At 39.1% G+C, this 18,081-nt stretch overlaps 1 protein-coding gene, 1 long non-coding RNA gene and 1 pseudogene across 2 annotated transcripts; 1 reads left to right on the top strand and 2 right to left on the bottom strand.

Annotated features, from left to right (window-relative positions):
• Window positions 1-692: 692 nt before the first annotated feature.
• On the bottom strand, window positions 693-9,667 carry LOC146644450 (uncharacterized). Its single transcript, XM_085395355.1, has 2 exons — window positions 9,509-9,667; window positions 693-2,046 (listed from the first exon to the last, which is right to left on the bottom strand). The coding sequence occupies exons 1-2, from the start codon at window positions 9,525-9,527 to the stop codon at window positions 1,193-1,195; spliced, it is 873 nt and encodes a 290-aa protein (XP_085251481.1). The 5' UTR covers window positions 9,528-9,667; the 3' UTR covers window positions 693-1,192.
• Window positions 9,668-10,776: 1,109 nt separating this feature from the next.
• Window positions 10,777-18,081, top strand: part of LOC146644451 (dynein axonemal heavy chain 6-like) — an 85,595-nt pseudogene continuing 78,290 nt past the window's right edge.
• On the bottom strand, window positions 14,765-18,073 carry LOC146644452 (uncharacterized). The gene is made up of 7 exons (XR_014909325.1): window positions 17,556-18,073; window positions 17,364-17,410; window positions 17,007-17,051; window positions 16,129-16,158; window positions 15,599-15,667; window positions 15,318-15,392; window positions 14,765-14,922 (listed from the first exon to the last, which is right to left on the bottom strand). It is a non-coding gene; the product is annotated as an uncharacterized LOC146644452 (long non-coding RNA).

Genomic DNA, 18,081 nt, shown 5'->3' on the forward strand with positions numbered 1-18,081 from the left:
GCGAACTGTGTATAGAGAGCGACAGCACTGATCTGTGAGTGATGATAATTTGTGCACCAATTCCTCTGACATCGTCTTATTAATCGTTAGCTTACTATGCAAACATGACAAGTGAAATCTCCCGCAGCTTAAACATGTGAGAGGTTGATCGCGCAGAGAATCGCTGAGCTTATGTGAGTGCGGCAGGATATATATTTCACTACGATGACCTGGATGATTGAGAACCTTCACAGACAGATATATATTTTAGTTCTGCTGAGCCAAATAAGACAGGTCAGGGTGAAGAAGTGACAGCCAAAGAAAAGCTTACCACAAAACGGAGAAGTTATGACAAATCAGACTATAAGGCAAAAAGAAAGTGCAGCTTTATGGTTTCATGGACAAAAGAATTTCTGTGGCTGCAATATGACGAGCTAAATAACCAGGGCTGCACATAAGTGGTCCGCAGGTGCGCATTCGCTGTCAAAATAAAAAACACGCACAAGGGTTAGGGTTAAATTTAAAAACTGTACTTTTGTGTTAAAATATATATTTATAATTTTAATAAATGACAAATTAAAAAGGCATGAACATTTTTTTTGTATCGAAAAAATATCGAACCGTGACACCAAAGTATCGAACCGAACCGAACCGTGAATTTTGTGTATCGTTGCACCCCTAATATATATATATATATATATATATATATATATATATATATATATATATATATATATATATACACACACACACATATATAAACAGGTGAAATTAATTTTCGATATGAAGTATTTATTAATGGATTGATAATTCATTTTGAAATATTGATTTAAAAATAGTGTTTTTATTTTAAATGATAAAATAATAAATTACTTTAGTAATGTTTCGATACACGTGGCTCTTGTGGTCCTCCATAGCTGATGAGAGTGAGCGATGATGCTAATGACATCAAGATGTTTTCATTACTTCTGAACTTCATAAATTTGCCTCCAACAAACCCCCCAAAAAGAAATCCAGAACTAAACGTGAATCTGAGCATTTTTAAAGAACACACACTGAAAAGACACTCAAGTAAAAAAAAAAAAAAAAAAGTTTCTTCCTGTCTGAAGTTAGTCGTTGACCAATGAAAACGCTCTGAGCATTTAATTCATCAAAGAAACATGAAATCATGATTATGTTTGAAATAAACTTCATAACTCAGCCGCTGAAATCACTAGGTGAAGTGTACAAACACAACTACTTTGTCATTGTGAGGCCGAGGCATTAGCACTCGGTTTCGGGCTGGTTTCGGACTGATACACTTGTGTCTGTTCAGCTGATAATTCCAGGTGAACGTCTTGAGACAAGTACTGCAGCTGAAGTTCTTCTCCCCACTGTGAATTTTCATGTGAGCGTTCAGGGCCGAGCGGCAGCTGAAGGGCTTGCTGCACTCGGAGCAGCTGAACGGTTTCTCTCCCGTGTGAAGCGTCATGTGGTTCGTCAGCGCCGCCTTCTCCATGAAGCATCGGCCGCACTCGGAGCAGCTGAACGGTTTCTGGCCCGTGTGAGTCCAAAGGTGTTTTTTAAGACTTCCGCTCTGAACGAATCTTTTGTCGCACTTCGGACAACCGAACGGTTTCTCTCCTGTGTGGCTCCGTTTATGCCTTAACAGGTGTGCCATGCGCTTAAACGATTTCCCACATTCGGTACAGATGAGTGCTTCTTCGCCCGAGACACATTTCATATCCCCTGCGAGCACTTTGCTTTCTTCCGAGCTTGAAGGTTCACTGCTCTCCTCCAGATCTCCTTCATGGACCTCCGTCTCCATGTCCTTGTCCTCAGGATCTAAACCTGGATCTGGTGCTGGTCTGCCAGCATCCTCTCCTCCCACAGAGTCTCTGCGCTTCTCAGTCAGGGTGTGATGAAGCTTAGAGGACTCAGGTTTCTCTTCATCCTCTTCACTTTTTACAGCAACAGGACTGAATGTGAACTTGATGATGTCGACCTCCTCCTGTTCCTCTTTGATGAATACTCCCTCCTGCTCCTCTTCATCACCAACTATTACCTTCTGGACATCTGGAGGTAAACCTGAAACACAGACATTAACACTGACATTACTCAGTGTCACTGAAACCACAAATACTACATGCAGATGATTTGTGACAGCTTGGACTTGTTATTAATCTGCTTGGTTGCACTGTATTCACCATCTGCTTTAACACAGTTTGCAGACACAGCAGTGGACACAGGAGGGAAGTAAAGCAGACGCCCAAGAAACACTTCCACTCAGACGTAGAGTGGCACAAATGTGTTTCATACACTGAGCACACATACAGGTTTTATTGAGATTACTTATTTTATGTTTCTATGATGAAGTGAAGAATGATCAGAAGCATTTCATAAGATTCAAAGACCTTTATTGGAAAATAGAGCCAGGATTTACAGTGATGAACCCTCTTCTTAACTTCAGCTGGATATCAGCTTCAGGACCAAGTCCTGATTGATGGACATCATTCCTGCCTCCTCAGAGCTCCAAGCTGATCTTAGTTTTCCTTTTAAAGGAATGCTTGGCTCAGCAGAGCTCTGACTGTTTGTCAGCCTGGCTACAGTGCTGCAGAGAAATCTAGGCTTGTTCTTATTTCCTTCAATCAGTGAGATGTTCTAGGTTTAAAGGGGGCTTTTTTATGAAGCAGCAAACTGGCTCTCCAGGCTAAATGATGATCTTCTAAATTAGCATGACGCCATTTCTTCTCCAGATGCGCATTTGAGAATTATACCAGGGTCAAGTACTTCTAATCTGAGGCTTTCTTTTTCACAGGAGCTACAGTATCTAGAGTTGTACGCAGTGAAGAAGTAAAACTATTAGCAAGATAATCGACCTTTGTGGGAGTTCTAGCTGCTCTACACTGTGTTGGCACGAGGCACTGAAGATCACAACAGTGGAGGAAATATATCCTTACACTTAGTTACAGCGCTTTCAGAAAGACATCTTCCTTCTCTCACCCCAACCAATCACAGCAGATGGCCCCGCCCCTCCCTGAGCCTGGTTCTGCTGGAGGTTTCTTCCTGTTAAAAGGGAGGTTTTCCTTCCCACTGTCGCCAAAGTGCTGCTCATTAGGGGTGGGGAAAAAAATCGATACTGTGTAGTATCGTGATATTTTGTTTGCTAATAATGTATCGATACAGGGACAGCAGAAATCGATATTTTGTTACAAAAAAGGTTTTTGTGCTCTGACTTCAGAGCATGTTGATCCTTTTTCTGAGCAAGAATCCTGACATTCCTTCACTGTCCAAATGTGTTTAACTTGTTTTTGGCAGCAATAAACATGACAGTTTACTTATTTTAATTTAAGACATGTCTTATTTTAATTAAGTTTAAAACTTTTTTATTTAATGTAAAATTATATTTTGTTTTAATTTACTTTCAAATTCTTCAGTTGCTGAATGGGCTGCATAGTTTTCATAAATAAATAATAATAATATAATATATTATTATTATAATAATAATATAATAATAATAATAATAATAATAATAATAATAATAATAATTAATAAATAAATAAAATTGCAATAATATCGTATCGTGCGTTAAGTATTGTGATAATATCGTATCGTGGGATGTATAGTGATTCCCACCTCTATTGTTCATAGGAGGTCACATGATTGTTGTATGTATGTATTATTGTAGGGTCTACTGTACAATATATAGAACCTTGAGGGAACTGTTCTTGTGATTTGGCGCTGTGTAAATAACAGTGAATTGAATCTACTCCTGTGTAATCCAAAAATATAAAAATAAAATACATGTTATTGCATTAAATCTTCTTTTCTTCTATTTTCCTGCTGGAGAAGATCCAGTATAACCTTTTCCCTCCTCCTTAGGATTTCTGTGACCAAAACTCTCTAATATCAGCTGAACTTAAGTAAACACTGAATAATCACAATCCTAAAAGCTGCAATACAAAAACAGACATTACTAATGCAAACTAAAACATACAGAGCCCTACAGAAACTTTGACCAGGCGTTTGGACCTGCCTCAGTCTGGAATAGCCAAACTCAAAATGTACCCATCTGGACAGCATGATGGAGCTCTCTGTGTTATTGTTGGGTCTAGAGCAGGGCGATATGACCAAACATATTTATCACGATATACATTTGAAAATTTGCGATAACGATATAACTGACGATATAATTGACACTAGACAAAATACTTTACAACTCCACAACTTTATTAGTGCAAAAAACCCATCAATGTATTTTCACTTAAACAAGCAGCTGTTTTTTATGTGCATTAAAGTTATATAAAAATGTAACAGTGCAAATTCTTTGCTGACAGTTTAACCAAAAGGCATTTCCAGTGGAAACTGGCCGACATATCCTCAGCATAACCATGTGTAATATCCACAAAACTTAAAAAGAGGTTATACACACACAATATGGTAATATTATGTTGAAGCACAGTACGTATCACTCCGCGAGGCTCCGCCTACGATAGCCGTAATGCTCCCACAATCCATCAAGCGGTGCGGCTTCGTAGCTTAGCAAAGTTTTACTAAAACATTTGACAGATTTTCGAGCGCCGTGCACATAAAATCGTTTCCAGGTCAGTAAACACAACCAGAGTTCATACATAAGGCACACGGGATTATAAGGGGCTCTGTCGACTTTCAGAAAAATCAAAGGATTGATTTTAAGTGCGCCGTATTTTCCAAACAACACAGTAATAACGACGGCCCGCTAAGATAAGATAAGATAAGATAAGATAGAACTTTATTAATCCCTCGGGTGGGTTCCTCTGGGAAATTTGATTTCCAAAAAAGCACAGCACCGACAGAAGTTACAGAGTTACAGAATATTATATACACACACACACACACACACACACACACACACACACACATACATATATAAATACAGAGACAATATAAATAAAATATACGAAGGGGATAAATAGAATAAATAGGAATAAAAAATAAAAATACAAGTGAATTGCACATTTCAAGTATTGAGGTCTATTGCGCTAGCATGCGCTACCAAAAATAGTGCTTTGTTGTGTATCTGACGGACGAAAGCTAAACCAGTTCCACACCACTGAAGCTGCAGCATTTTTACAAACCAGTTCTGGTTCATCCGTTTCATTCAACGATCCGCTTTCACCCTTCTCATTCTCTGTTGCCGCCATGCTTTTTCCGCCATGTGCGTATGAAAACAAAGGCTCTGCACATGCGCGTTTTACCCATGTTCTATTTTATATTTCCTTTTCTTATCGTTGCCCAACATTACGATATGGTACGGTATGATATGTCCCAGCCCTAGTTGGATCTTTAACTTACTGTATAAAGCACCTTAAGGCAACTGTTGTTGTGATTTGACACCATATAAATAAAATTGAATTGAACTGAAAAACGCAAAAGTGATAACTAAATGGCTCAGAGATTTAACATTTGGATCCATGGCCTGGAAACTCCCAACATCTTAATCATCAATCATAATTAAACCAGTATTTAAAAAGCAGAAGCCCAACTGAGGCAGCAATGATCTCCACTCAAGAAAGGTCAGCACTGTAAACACAGATTCTTCACACCATACCTGTGCGATATGACCAAAATCTCATATCCCGATATAAAATATTTATCATCCCAACAGCGATTGCATTTGTCTCTAACCATCAGGAACCTTCACGTTAACTTTTATCGAATGGAAAAGTGTTAGCGTTCATCCTGCAGCTTCACTGTGTTTGTTATGCTAACATAGCTGTGTCGCTAGCGATCACGTGGCACATCATTATATACCAGCTAGCCCAACTTCAGTAACCCTACAAACGTCACTGCTGTTTAGTTTCCTGTCTTCATTTATGTTGGAAGTGACAGCAGAGCTGTACATTTGAATATTTCAGAAATCTCTCAGTCAGAACATGCTTCAACATGCTTAGGTAACTAGCGAAACTAGTGAGCTAACTTCCGCTAGCTTCCTGCTAACTTCTAACTCTGTTAAATGTCATAAATTCTGTTTTCATGGATGCCTGGAAGTTAAACTGAATTGTTACACCTGGTAAAGCAGCAATGCTGATCATTTTATTAAAGATGAAAGAATTTAGACAGTTTTTAACTCTCAGTGATGCCGCAGTGTTCGTTTGACTTTGGGACCTGAAGAGACGGAGTTTAGGACCCAGATTACCATGAGACCGGACAGTGTGCGCACCGCGGATGACGTCAGTGCGCACACTGTGTCTGAGGAGGATGTGCGGAAGTGCTTCAGGAAGGTGAACGCACGCAAAGCTACTGGTCCGGACGGGATTCCCGGCCGCGTCCTCAAGTCATGCGCGGCTCAGCTGGCTGGAGTGTTCACGCACATCTTCAACCTTTCCCTCTCTCTGTCTGTAGTCCCAGCCTGCTTCAAAATGGCCACCATCGTCCCTGTACCCAAATCCTCCACCATCTCCTCATTGAACGACTGGCGACCTGTAGCCCTGACCCCCATTGTAAGCAAATGCTTCGAGAAGCTGGTCAGGGACTTCATCTGCTCTGCACTACCCGACTCACTGGACCCTCTACAGTTTGCATACCGCCACAACAGGTCCACTGATGATGCCATAGCCCTGACACTACACACTGCCCTGTCACACCTGGAGAAGAGAGACACGTATGTGAGAATGCTGTTTGTAGATTACAGCTCAGCATTCAATACCATCGTTCCCTCGAAGCTGGACAGGAAACTGCAGGATCTAGGACTGAGCAGCTCCCTCTGCAGCTGGATCCTTAGCTTCCTGTCTGACAGACGCCAGGTGGTCAGACTGGGCAGCATCACCTCATCCCCCATCACACTGAACACTGGTGCTCCACAGGGGTGTGTACTGAGCCCTCTCCTGTACTCACTCTACACCTATGACTGCACGGCCACTAACAGCTCCAACATCATTGTGAAGTTTGCGGACGACACTGCAGTGGTGGGTCTTATCACCAAAGGGGCTTACAGGGAGGAGGTCAGCGCCCTGACCCACTGGTGTGAAGACAACCATCTCACCTTCAACGTCGCAAAGACAAAGGAGTTGATAGTGGACTTCCGGAGGTGCAGAGAAGTACACACCCCCATCACCATCAACGGCGCTGCTGTGGAGAGAGTGAGCAGCTTCCGGTTCCTTGGTGTACATCTGGCTGAGGATCTTACGTGGTCAGTACACACAAACAAAACAGTGAAGAAGGCGCAGCAGCGCCTCTTCTTTCTCAGGAGACTGAAAAGATTCGGCATGAGCCCCCGCATCCTCAGGACCTTCTATCACTGTGCCATTGAGAGCATCCTCACTGGATGCATCACCACCTGGTATGGCAACAGCACCGCCTACAACTGCAAAGCTCTCCAGCGAGTAGTGCGGTGCTCTGAACGGATAATTGGAGGTGAGCTTCCCTCCCTCCAAGACATCTACAGGAAGCGCTGCCTGAGGAAAGCGGGGAGGATCATCAAGGACTCCAGTCACCCCAGCCATAAACTGTTCAGACTGCTTCCATCAGGAAGGAGGTTCTGCAGCATCCGGTCCCGTACCAGCAGACTGAGAGACAGCTTCTTCCACCAGGCCATCAGACTGCTGAACACGTCATAGACACCTCAGCTTCACTACTGGAACTTCAACATTATGCACTCCACACTGTATATAAATGCCACTTGTTTTGCACATATTCAACTCTGTATATTTATATATTTTATTATTATTATTTTTTATTTTTATTTTTTTTTTTTACTATTTAATTTGTAAAAATGTGTATACACACCCACACACACACACACACACACACACACGTAGGAAAATATTTAGTATACACATCCAGAAATGCATACACTATTATATATTGTACATATATTTATTAGTTTCAGGTTGGCCATTCTTGTATTTTGCTCGTTTGTGTTGTTGTGTTTGCACATCTCTGTTGCTTGTGGGGCTCGCACACAAGAATTTCACTCGCATGTGCTGTGCCAGTGTGCCTGCACATGTGATGTGACAATAAAAGTGATTTGATTTGATTTAGATTACTCCCAGATTTAAGAGCACCTTAGTCCGACAAATACGACAATAACCACGGCCGCTTGCATGTTCTGCAAAAAAATGTGCTTTGTCGTGTATCTGACGGACAAACACCAAACCAGTTCCACATCACTGAAGTTGCTCCATTTTTACAAACCAATTCTGGTTCATCTGTTTCACTCAACAATCGGCCATGTGCGTATGAAAACAAAGGAACTGCGCATGCGCGTTTTACCCATATTCTATCGCGATATTTCATTTTCTTTTCGTTGCCTAACATTGTACCGGTATTACTGTAAACAGTATAATATGGCCCAGCCCTAATTACATCCTTTACTGGAAAAAGCTGGCAGGACCCAGAGCACCTGATTAACAAACTCTGATGTTAATTTTGTAGCTGCTCTATCCACCGCCGTTTGTTTTACAGAGAAAAATCTGCAGAAAATCTCCAGTCGTATTAACATATATTCAACTTAACTTAATATTAATCAACATATACACCATCAGTGCTGGCCTCTCTGCACTGGCTGCCTGTGTCTTTTAGAGTTCATTTTAAAATTCTTATGTTTGTTTTTAAATGCCTTCACAGTCTTGCCCCGCCTTACCTCTCTGAGCTTCTTCATCCCCACATACCCTGTCGGTCTCTCAGGTCAGCTGACCAGCTGCTCCTGGAGGTACCGAGATCCAGGAGGAAGCTCAGAGGGGGCGGGGCCTTCTCTATTGTGGTTCCAAAATTATGGAATAATTTGCCCATGCATGTTAGAGAGGCCCCTTCACTGTCCACTTTTAAATCACGTCTTAAAACCCACTTTTATTCCTTGGCTTTTAACCTCAGTGAGACTCAGTTTCTCTTTTAATTGAAGTAGTTATTTAATTAATGATTTCACTCTTCTTTTATTTGTTTTTTTATTTATATCTCATGTAATTTTATTTTACAGTTCCAATGTACAGCACTTTGTGTCAGCTGTGGTTGTTTTAAAGTGCTTTATAAATAAAGTTGATGATGATGATGATGATGATGATGATGATGATGATGATGATAACAGTTTTTGGACAGCACAAAAAGCACAGGACAAACTTCAGAATGCTTGCTTGTGGTCTCTGGTTATCACCGACGCTTGTGGCACACATAGAGGCTTTAATGTTAGAAAGTGCTTGAACAGGTGCGATCGAAGCTTGTAGTAGATCACTTTATCATATACTAGCAGGTCTGTGCTGCTGTTCGTGGAAACTGCGGATGCCACAGTTGGAACACGAGTATATATAAACAAATGGCAGCATTTTAAGTATAATAGGGAGGCATCTGTGAGGCTCCGGCCTTCGGGCTGACAACGAGACTACACCCCACACTGAAGATAATCACTCTTTGACCTGCTGTCTTTAAATCCCCGACACGTTCTGCCGTGACTTCCTGAAATGTTCTGTTTACTGCTGCTGAACCCGACAGCCGCATCTGTAGCACGATGCTAACGTTAGCTTAGCAGCACTAGCACAACACTGAGCCTGTTTCCAGCAGCAGCGACTAAACTAACCTTCTCTTCTTGCCTCCATTTCCGCTTTTAAATCCACATCCGGTGGTTCACTGTGTCAGTCCACCTCTGCTCCGTCCACAGAACTGGACTCTGGAGAACTTTCTGGTTCCAGCTGTAATTCTCTCTGCTAAGCGAGAACAGCGTGAAGTCCGCTCAACTGGCCGCTATCACTTCCGGCACATTTTTCAAAATAAAACCACAACGCTAAAGCAAGCCCATGTCATCAGAATCCTTTATTAATCCACATGATCCCTAAGGAAATCATGTGGTTACTGTTGCTCCGAGACAACAACAGTAACAACCTGGACTAAGTTAAATATTACAATAAATTACAAAGTTGCAAAATTTAAGAAAGAGCTTAAGAAAAAGCTCTAATATATACAAAAAAAAAGCTTTATTATAAAAATCCAGAATATTACAGAGATTAAATATATATTATTGTCATTTTACTCTCAACTGTAAAACTTTGTTATTTTGTTATTTTGACTGGTAGAGGATGTGCAGATATTAAGGGTGTGCATTAGATGGAGATAGAGCCACAGGCAGGAGTGATTTCCTCAGTGGTGCAGTTGGAAAATCTTAGTGTCTCACTGAACACACTCCTGTGACTGGCCAGCACCTCATGAAGTGTGACGCCACCTTATTAAGAGAATCCAGCTCCATCCCCACAACATCACTGGCCTTTCAGATCAGCTTTTCCTGCTGCCCCAGCATGACACAGCATAGAGGATGGACTCATAGAAAATCCTGAGCATTGGCTGAAAGAACAGCCTCAGCCCCTCAGAAAATAGAGTCCCTGTGAGAAAATAGAGTCCCTGTGAGTACCTGTTTGTGCACACAGGTGTACACACAGGTACACCTAAGTACCTTTGTGTACCTGAATTAATGAAGTCTTGTTCTTTCAGTAATAATGTGTTAAATTTCCAGCTCCTAATTAGTGGTCTGACTCTTTTCTGTGTCAGAGAGATAGATTCTGGTGCAGGATCACTGACAATGACAGGATGAATCTGTATGCCTGTGATGCTCAGGCACGTGCAGAGGGGGGGGGGGGCTAGAGGGGCTTGAGCACCCGCCCCTTTCCCGATGGGTGCCCAAAGTGCACTTTTGTTGAGGCAACTTTTAAATTTTTTTATTTTATTTATTTATTTATTTTTTTATGTGTGTGTGCGTGCGGAGTCCTGTCTGTGCCCCTCAACAATAATATTTAACTATTAATCACAGTTTTGCTAAATAAAAGGATCTGGCTTGCATCAGTCACATGATCACATTTAACCAATGATCGCCCTCGACGGCAGAACGCGCTGGTTACGAGCCGGGAACGAGCTCACAAAGAGCACGCGCATTTTTTGCGGTCCGGAGCTGTAGGAGAAACACAAGTTAACTCAGAGACACAGACTGATGCGACACAACCAGTAAGTAGGTGTACAGCGTACACTGTAGTGTGTAGCACACAGGAGTATTAGCTTATTACGTACACGTTGGTAAGCTGTCTTGTTGCAGCTGACGAACTGAAACAAACGAGCGTGCTGTGTGTGCAACAGCGCGACAAACATTACCTGTCCTTTTATTAACTGCACAGGTAGTGCTGGTCACAGCTGCTGGCTACCTGTGTAAGGCTGTCATGGGTCTGTAGCTCTGTCACCGTTTTAGTGAACATATTTAGTTTTAAAGTATTTAGAAACATATTTAGCTTTAAAGTATTTAGAACATATTTAGCTTTAAAGTAAGTTTCCGGGCTTTTCCGGACTTTCTGGAGGGATTATATTTCACTAAAAAACGGTCTAATATGCATGTCCACATAATTATGCATTATTATAATTATAATATATTAAAAAACACAAGCTGTATTTTAAAGAACATACATTAAGAAGCAGATCCCCCCAGGGATCAATAAAGTATTCTGATTCTGATTCTGATATTAGATTTATATTTTAAATAAGACAAAATTTAGATTTTACAGCAGTAAAATTATTGTATCAGTTTAAAAATGTAATAAGCTTTGCCCTGCACAGAGTGGATAGTGAAACAAATGGAATCATCATAAATACATTATTTCATATTTATTACTTCCCCCTCCTCATTGCTTTATTATTGTAGCTCTAGTAATAAATAATAATGTAAGGATGCCCATAGTATATACAGTATTCTGAAGAAGGTCTAAAATGTCACTGTGCGTGCATGTGTGTGTTTTATTTAGATGGATTTTTTTTAAAAAAGTATTACTCATGATATAATATTGTGCAGACATGGCTGGTAAGGACATGAGGAGGAAACAGCAGAGCTGTGTGAGGCTACTAAAGGCAGGGCTATAACATTTTTCTGTCATCATTTTATTTTAGATTAAGTGCTGGAGTTGTTAGGTGTGGATAATTAGATTATAGTTTATTGCAATAGCAAGTTGTGCCTTGTTCTCAGATAGACAGCAAGTGGAGAGTGATATATGAAATGATGGGATGGAAGGAAGAAGAGAAGCAAAGAGTGATTCACAGGCAGAGCCTAAATTATTTCTCACAGTTTTTCGTTGCCTTATGGTTCCAAGCGCTGTCACCAATCTTTGCATTTTGTTATTATCTCATGACACTTGTTTAATCAGCTACCATCTCTCCTATGGACTTTTTAATGTCTACAGTCTCAGATCAACACAGCCCTGCCCTTCCCATATTAGATTCTTGATGAATGTGTGTTGTTGTTATTCAGCCTGGTTCAATGTGCCCCTTTTTAACTTTGAGCACCCGCCCCTTTAAACCTCTCTGCACGTCCCTGGTGATGCTGCTAACTAAAAAAGCAGCCTAAACCAGATTATGAGTGGTGTAGTCGTAAAAGCAAGGTAATGGATTGGATTTATATAGCGCTTTTCAAGGCACCCAAAGCGCTTTACAATACCACTATTCATTCACTCTGACACACTGGTGGAGGCAGCTACAGTTGTAGCCACAGCTGCCCTGGGGCAGACTGACAGAAGCGAGGCTGCCATATCGCACCATCGGCCCCTCTGGCCAACACCAGTAGGCAAGTAGGGTAAAGTGTCTTGCCCAGGGACACAACGACCAGGACAGAGAGCCCAGGGATCGAACCGGCGACCTTCCGGTTACAGATGCGATTCCCAACCCCCTGAGCCACGGTCGCCCACGTGGCTCACCCCACTCTCACGTGTCCCTGAGAGTCGGGTGATGTGAAAGCCAAGCATCGCAAAGACCAAAATTACTCATGTATTATTTAAGAACATCCTTTGACTCACTGCTGTACTGAGCCTGTCAATTTCTGGATTAAATACGAGGATAAAGTCTCCTCCTATTATAAAGTGTGGTGTCAGAGTCATCCGACAAGGAAGAAAAGAAAGAATGAAAAAAGGAGGAGTTAACAACATTTAGAACTTTTATTTTGAAAATGTATATATTTCTGCTAATTAAAATGGCTATGCCTCTTTATTTTAAATTGTAACAGGCTGAGTACGTTTGAGGGAACTGTGGAGAAGTGACTGTGTGTACAAATGTTTTGGACATACGTGTCTCCTGTCTGCCTGTAAGTCATCTAATCGGTTAGTAATTTTAAGCCTCTTTTCCCTTGAACCAACTCCACGTATTATCCATGTGACAAACCTCAGTGTGGTCATGTTTGAACTAACTAGTTGAGTGTTAGGTTTTCACTAGGGATGGGTAGATGAGGCCTCGTGAAGCGTTTCAGCACATTCCCCAAACGGTATCGACACTGTGTCGACACAGTTTTGCTGTTTTGCTCCATACTGACACCTGCTGGACCTTAAATATCATTGCAGGCAACTTACTTGAGACGCACAACAGACACTGATTCAATGACCTAGTCATACTTATATACAAGGCTGGACTGGGACAAAAAATCGGCCCAGGCATTTTGACTAGAGACCGGCCCACCACGATAAAGACTGAAAATGTGACGTCATTCAGGGGTAAAACCGCAAAGGATTCTGGGAACTTGTGGCAAGAGGTACTAGCGCACGCAGGCTTTCAATAGAGATTGACAGACCACGTGACTTTCGCGCATTGCATGCCGTGAACTCGTGGCAAAACAATCCAAGTACCTGCATCAAATGCAAGCATTTGCAGCACCGCAAAACGTTCATTCTTCGGTTCCAATAAATTCTTGCTTTTTCTTTGCCCCCCAAAAAGGTTCTGTACAAAACGAAGGAGAACAATGCCGGTCCGTACAAAGACAGACTTGATGAAAAGTCAAAGAAAAGATACGAGGAAAAAATCAAAGGAGTGAAAGGGTCAGACCCTTACGAGCACACAGAGGGACAAAAGACGTCAGCGTGCTGCCCAACTTTCACCACGCTCATATTTATAATCATACGGTTCTTGGAGTGAGTGCATACACTCATGAAGTTGAGTAACTTCAGGTCAGTGCAACAAGCCCAGGTACAGTTTACCGACGGATGGGTGCAGGACCTTGAAATGCACCGTGTAGAAAGTAAAGACCATCGTACGTATCATAAGTTTACCAGTCTCACAAATCATCTTCATAAATACACATTCGTTAACCGTTTATTAATATAACCTTTGAGCTCAACGGTAATTAATTAGTAGTAGAAATAATTTCTGGTAGCATCACAGAAATGTAGCAGTGACAATAATATTGTATGCTGTAATCGTACTGGGCAATTAGTGATACAAAACAACTGTTTTATCCTGTGAATAAAACTATATGTTTTTGTCAGTGTACCATAATAACAGAAGCGAAACGCAATATTGTATTATTTATAAATTTATTACATATAAAAAATATATGTGCTAAAATACATTTTAAAATATATTTATATATTTAAAATGTATTTTAGCACATATATTTTTTGGCCATTTTTTGTATATTTTGAAATGTATTTCAAAATGTATTTTAAAATACATTTTGAAATATGTTTATGTATTTTGAAATGTTTTTTAGCACATATATTTTTTGGCCATTTTTTGTATATTTTGAAATATATTAATAAAATATATTTCAAAATACAATTTAAATTTATTTAAAATCATTCAAAAAAATATAAATTTAACCCTTCATATATTTCTAAGAAAACACATTCACATGTAACATCTGAAAGAAATCTTTATTTGATGTTTAAAACATACATATAGCATATCAATCAAGCAAGGAATATTCATTTTATAAGTTTATTCTCATTACATACTCAAACATTCTAAAAGAAACACACACACATATACATATATGTGTGTGTGTGTATATATATATATATATATATATATACACATACACACACATATGTGTGTGTATGTGTATATGTGTGTGTGATTGTATGAACATAAGTCAGCATACTTAAAATGTAATTTCTTTTCCTTTTCCAGCAGTCTCAGTTCCCCCAGCTTTCACGGCAATCCTCAAAGCCCTTCTGGACACGCTGGGAAACCCCTTCCTTACCGCCACTGTAACAAACAAAAGTCACAGTTCTATTACTTTTATCAGAGTTAAAATAAAAATGTGATTTATGTTAGCTGGCTTCATTTAGCAAACAGATATTTCTGTTTATATAGATACAGATATTAATACAGATATATTTTACGCATAATTTTACCTCTTTTTTTTCCTAGATGGGAAGTCTATCCAGTTCACATTACAGTAATGCTAACACCCCTTTTGGTCGTCTCTCCTTACCTTCCAGCATTCATAAATCTGTTGACCTTCTTTGTCTGAGACCAACCACTACAATGCATCATCACCTATTTGTATTGGTAACTTACTTTACAACCTATTTTAATGGTTGCAAAGTAAGTTACTTGTGCTGTATGCAATTTTAGATACACAGAAAGTCTTCACTTACTATATATGGCTGTCATAGTGTCCTTATCAAGGGCAGTTCTTCACTCTGCGCCGATGTCCGTTTTGCTCTGTCCTCCTATAAAAAGCATGAACATTTGAGTGTTTGACTAGTTTTAGATTTCCAAAAATTTGATATTTGTACAACTAAACATTTGAACTACAATATATGCTATTGAGCGATACTTTTATGGGTAATTTTTGGTAAAGAAACTGGTGACAGAGTTGTAGGCTTTTTAAAGTACTATTAGCTAACCATTTGAACTGACTTTCAAAGCTGATTACCTTTTAAATTGCTGTGGATCAAAACCTCCAGTGGGAAGGCGGCCATTAGAAGAACACGCACCATTGAACCTGAAAATAACAAAAACAAACAAAAAACAGAACAATATATAAGAGTCCGGTAGGGTAATAAATCTCTTCTGAAGCAATATAGTTCATTTTGGGTGAAAAACAAAACATTCCTCTAAAATATATATACTGACATCAGCAATCAACATCATGATTGTAATTATTTCCTTTTTAGTACATCTACTGCTGTTTGCATGTGTCAAGCACTACGACTGTATCTATGCATATAAATTCACCATATATATCCAGCAAAAATGTTTTGTTATAGTCAAAAGGAAAACAAACAAAGGCATTCAATCAGAGGTGAGAAATTAATTGGGAATATGAATTATAGGTGAACTATTCTTTACCTACTAGCAATCAAGCTTCTTTAACCAAGAAGCTTGAAATATTTGAATGTAAAATAAAATAAATAAATAAATAATAATAAAAATAACATGATGTAATTAAAATGCACAACTTACATTAAGGAAATCTGCATTTGTATCCACAGGCTAAAAGTAAAACAGTAAATGTGTTAGTGATAGTACAGGTATTTGTAAAAAAAAAAAAAAAAAAAAAAAGAGGCAGTAACTGCGACGCTTCTAGTGGGATGCTAAATGCAGAGATTTATATTTACAGTATAATACTGCATGTACGGGTAACTGTGTTGTGAACTGTAACTGAATATTAGAGAATCTCAGAGAAATTAAATGTATTTATTTTTTGAATTTATCAATCATAAAACCGTCTGTTTTGAAGGCCTGTTACGATAGCGACTTTTTGTTGGTCGGTATATTGCCCCATAAACAATTGCGACAAGTTATGTCATTGTCATTTTAAGACCATTTTATGTCTTTGAATGTATAATCATAATATAACACCATAATAATGCAAGATCTACACACTTTCAATTGACAAACCAACATCTAATTCTTAAAGTATTTAGATCATTGAAATTAGGAATCAAAATATTAGATACCTTAAAAACTTGAATAAATAGTAAATTTTCTAACAAATAGAAAACAATGTTATTTAATGTTATTGTTTTGTTATCATTATATTTTATTTTTGTAAATATAATGGCGGATAAATTACATCATCAACAATTATTGAGGTCATGTACATGTATTGTGTGTTAAGTCGATATATCGATTATTGTGATAGGCCTACTGTTTTGGTATCATAACGAGCTTGTCAAACATGCATGACCACTAAACAATGTCTAAGCAGTAGTATTGGTCTGAATGACAACAAACATAACTAGTGTTTTGGAAAATCTGTTAGAAAACAGTTATTTCAATAATTATGATTAGCATGTGACACAGACACCGCATAAAAAACTACAACAACAAATACTTACTTTAGGAGGATGGGGGAGGGCAGCATGAGGTTGAGACTTTGACATCTGTAAAAAACAAATTCATGTATTACAAACAAGTCACTTAAAAATACATTAATGTGGCAGACTGTTCCCTGTTCAGATGCAGTGTATAAGTACAATCAGGGCTGTCACAACAATGGGGTGGGGCCAAGTGGCTGCAACCCTAGGTACAATGTGCAGGTATATATAATTACATATAATATATGTGAATAAAGCAAGAATCTGTTTAGGTTAGTCACTGTGCTGACTGATGCTTGCTAGGTTTATATGATTGCAAACTGCACAAAAACAACAACAGCAACAACATTAATGACAATGACAAACAAAATTACTTACATTTATGTAAATCTCACATTAGGAAGATCTGCATTCGATTTCATGGGCTGAAATAAATAGGCAGAAACATTACTGCTAAAAAAATAAAAAACAAAAACTCTAAAAAGCCTAAAAATGACTTAAAAAGCAAGGAAATGTGGAACATTGTAATTAGCGAACATTAATAAAGCATAACTGTTCTTTGTTTCTAACCTTGGTAAGTACTCTGTAGCCAGAAGGAGAGGTAGGATTTCTGTGAAAGCCAAATTAAATGTGAATAGGCTTTGATAGTTATTGAGAAGGCAGAATAATAAGAAAAGGCAAAAGTACGTCACAATATAATTAATTAAGTTACATATTTTGATTACCAAATTATGGAAGCGTGGAGCTGCCACCCAGGCAAAAGAAAAATAGAGCTGTATCACGTTATGACGTGAAATGTTTATTGTTCTAACATTATGCTTTTCATGTTTGTATAATATAATATCACGTTATTATAATATACATAATTGTCACGTTCGCACAATATTGTACGGACGTGATAATTATGTACATTTTTCGTACAATGTTGTTCAAACATGTTGTTCAAACATGATAGTATATTGTTAGAACGATAAACTTTTCACGTTATAACGTGATATACTTATATTTCTCTTTTGCCTGGGTGGCAGCTCTACGCTTCCGTTCCAAATACACGAGAATAAAGTAATATTATATGGGAAAAGGCACCTGCTAGCTA

Source organism: Rhamphochromis longiceps, linkage group LG22, assembly GCF_057381845.1.
Source record: "Rhamphochromis longiceps isolate RC_006_pf linkage group LG22, R_longiceps_female_GT1.1, whole genome shotgun sequence".
Lineage (NCBI taxonomy): Eukaryota > Metazoa > Chordata > Actinopteri > Cichliformes > Cichlidae > Rhamphochromis > Rhamphochromis longiceps.